This window comes from Mastomys coucha, unplaced genomic scaffold, assembly GCF_008632895.1.
Source record: "Mastomys coucha isolate ucsf_1 unplaced genomic scaffold, UCSF_Mcou_1 pScaffold1, whole genome shotgun sequence".
In the NCBI taxonomy this organism is placed as follows: domain Eukaryota; kingdom Metazoa; phylum Chordata; class Mammalia; order Rodentia; family Muridae; genus Mastomys; species Mastomys coucha.
Genome location: NW_022196891.1, coordinates 78,107,682 through 78,111,070, shown reverse-complemented (window position 1 = coordinate 78,111,070; position 3,389 = coordinate 78,107,682). Strand labels below are relative to the sequence as shown.

Sequence of the window (3,389 nt, the reverse complement as noted above, 5' to 3'; positions counted from 1 at the left end):
CATACTTCTCCCTTGAAAAGGCCAAGAAACCCATACTCGCACTTGGATTTTATCTTTTTTTTTTTTCCAAGAGGGTTAAAACTGTTTTTTAATAAATTCCAATTCTGCTTCATATTGGTTTGTCATGAAATTACTTTCTATAACAAAGCCACGGATCTTGCCTTTTCCTGAAAAGACGTTTTAAGCGGAAAACTTCTTGGGCTGCAGACTGAGTTCCACACTATCCTGGGTTTACAGCGTGAGACTCCGTCTCAAAACAAACAAAAACCGCGCTCACACTGGGTTCCCAGACCGGAATGTGACAAATCCAAACTTTTTTTTTGTTTGTTTAGCGACAGCATCTTCCTACTTGGCTCTGCCGCCTTCCTTGCCTCCGCTTCCTTAGTATTGAAATCTTAAGTTTTTCCCGCGACGCCTGGCTAGGTATCAAGTTTACTACTCGCTAGTGAGAGTCTGCGCAGCCGCAAAGGAGGGAGTCCGTGTCCGTTTGCTCAGTTGGGAACCAATAAAGTCGGATGTCTTCAAAGAGCGCCGAGGAGGTGGGCAATCCTGAATAGGAACCAGACTAGAAACTCCCGAACTCCTGGAGCACCGCAGTCCTCCCTACTGGCGGAACTTTCGTGCGGAGGAAAAGTTGCTGGGGGGAACTTCCGGTACTCGGGACCACGCGTGGGCGGAGCTTCCGGTGCGGTGGAGAAAGTGGCGGTGGCAGGCTTTTCCGGTAACGTGCGGCGCCCGTGCCTGGCAGCAGCATCATGAAACCCAGGCCCGCGGTTTTCATAGACAGGAAACTGAAGCAACGGGTCATTCAGGTGCGTGTGTGTCTCAGGACACAACGGTCTCCATTTTCGCGCGGCTCCCTGGCCTGGCGCCTCCCGCCGCCGCTGGGTTCCAGCATGGTGTGAAGCCGACAGCGGCCCGCCCTCCTTTTTGATCGCAGGATTCGGACCTCTTCTTAATTAGGGCAGGGCTTTTCTTCCAGTGGCCTCTGTGTCCATAATTCAAACGCTAATTCCCGTTCTCCGGAGCTTGCAGTTACCAGAAGCCTGGATGCTTGCTTTGCCAATGTTTTGCTTATTTTCGTATCTAGGATGCACTAAGTGGTGCATGCCCTCCGTGGTGCAGTCAGCAGTACGAATTAAAGGGAGGGAGAGGTTTGGATTTTGTTTGGTCGTCGTACTGTGTAGCCCTGCCTAGCCTGGAACTCGCTTTGTGGACCAGGCTAGCTTTGAACTTAAAGAGACTCATCTTCCTCTGCTCCACTTCTGGTTAAAGGCTTCGCCAACCACGCCCCGCAAGGCATTTGTATTTGTTTCCCATTTTTCACTGGCGGAGTTGCAGGTTTTTTAAAATTGGAGTCTCGAGAACTTAGCTCGTTTTTCCTTGACCTGTCGCCCTTGGGTGTTTTGGGGTCCGAAAGTTCTCTTAAGTTCTCAATCCCCTGGGTATGCTTCTTGTCTTCCTTCCTTCTTCATAGTCCTTTCTTACCTCCATACTTTTTACTGGATCTCATTCAGCCTAACACCTTTAAGAATGAGCTATATACTCTGTGACCCAAATTTGTATTTGTTTTGTTGTTGATTTTGTTGTTTTGGTTTTGTTTTCCGAGTCAGAGTTTCTCTGTATAGCCCAGGCTGTTCTGGGACTCGTTCTGTAGACCAGGCTGGCCTCTACCTATCTCTGCCTTCCTAGTTTTGGGATTAAAGGTGTGGGCCACCACTAACTGGCCTTAAAGCCAACGAACCTTAGAGTTATTCTAGCCCCGGCCGTCCTGGAACTCACTCTGTAGACCAGGCTGGCCTCGAACTCAGAAATCCGCCTGCCTCTGCCTCCCAAGTGCTAGGATCAAAGGTGTGCGCCACCACCACCTGGCTAGAGTTATTCTTTAACCCCCAAAATTACTCACCTATTTTTTGTTACTCTTTTGAGACGGTCTCTTGAATTTTTTATATCCAGCTTCCAGGTTGCCTCTGCTCAGTGACTGGTAGTTGTTTCCAGCCCCAGATTTTGCCTCTTTTTCTATAGAGTATTTTTATTTTACTAGCATTTTATTTTATATGCTTTGATGTCTGTGTGAAGGTGTTTTGTGAGCTACCATGTGGGTGTTGGGAATTGACACCACCTTCCATCCAGTTGTTAAAGTGTAAAGTAAATACTCTATTGTGCTAGGGTCCAGGAGACATGCCACAAACTACACAAACGCTAATCTAAGACAAACAGAGATGGTTTATTGAACGTATAACTTGTGTGGTCCTGGCTGTCCTGAAACTCTTTTTGTAGACCAAACTTACCTCAAACTCACAGAGAACCGACTGCCTCTGCCTTCTGAGTACTTGAATGAAAGGTATGTGCTACCCAGGCCTGGCAGATGTGGCATTTAAAAAAAAAATTATGTTCATGATAAGCTTTTTTATTTTGTGGTACACTTTATTGCTGAAGAATTTATATTGAAGTATGTGTTGGAATAACTCAACCTCTTATTTGCTGATTGAGATGACTAATTTAATTGTCATATTTTCTCTTTCAGTACCTCACTAGTAATAGATGTGGCAAATATGTGGACACTGGAATCTTAGCATCCGACTTGCAAAGAATGTACAGGTAAAGAAGTGTACTAAGTCATTGTTTTCTTTTTAAACCCCCACCTTCATTTTAAATATTCATCTTCCTTAATTTTTCAGTTGATATCAGTGGTTGCTGGCATCATCTTACCAATTCCTAAACCTGGATTTTAAGTCAGTTATACCAACATCTACAGTCATCTATTATATACAGTGTTAATTCCTTTTCCCAGAGGAAATGGCTTCTCTTCACCCATTAATAGCTATTCAGTTGGCCGGGTGATAGAGCTGTTGCTGGGAGATAGAGCTGTTACTGTAGTTCTTCCATTTGTGTTTCATCAGGAAATTAAAGCAATCAAGCATTTCTTCCTCAGCTTTCATACTCTGTCAAAATGTAAGTCAGGCCTGGTAGCCATAGCTAATCCCATCACCTCGAAAACTGAGGGAGGAAGGTTTCAGGTTGAATAAAAAACAATAGTGAAATCTCTCAACTTGTAAATTAATTATATTCTTTAAAAGCTCAGTTCTTTTAAAACTATTCAAAATGTGGGACTAGAGAGGTGGCTCAGCAGTTAAGAGCACTGACTGCTCTTTTAGAGGTCTTGAGTTCAATTCCTAGCACCACCCACATGATGATTTACAACTGTCTATAATAGGGTCTGATACTCTCTTTTGGTATATCTGAAGACAGCTACAGTGTACTCATACACAAAAAAATAAGTCTTTTAAAAAAACCTATTCAAAATGTGCTTACATTAGCCCGGTGGTGGTGGCACATGCCTTTAATCCCAGCACTTGGGAGGCAGAGGCAGGCAGATTTCTGAGTTC

The 3,389-nt window shown here is 44.4% G+C and overlaps 1 protein-coding gene across 1 annotated transcript in view; it reads left to right on the top strand.

The window, feature by feature from the left end:
• Positions 1-664: 664 nt before the first annotated feature.
• The window catches only part of Nvl (nuclear VCP like), a 53,194-nt gene continuing 50,469 nt past the window's right edge, over positions 665-3,389 (top strand). Inside the window, exons 1-2 of the mRNA XM_031391244.1 lie at positions 665-812; positions 2,528-2,601. Of these exons, the coding sequence (XP_031247104.1) occupies positions 756-812; positions 2,528-2,601 (131 nt within the window). The 5' untranslated portion in view covers positions 665-755. The remainder of the gene's footprint in view (positions 813-2,527; positions 2,602-3,389) is intronic.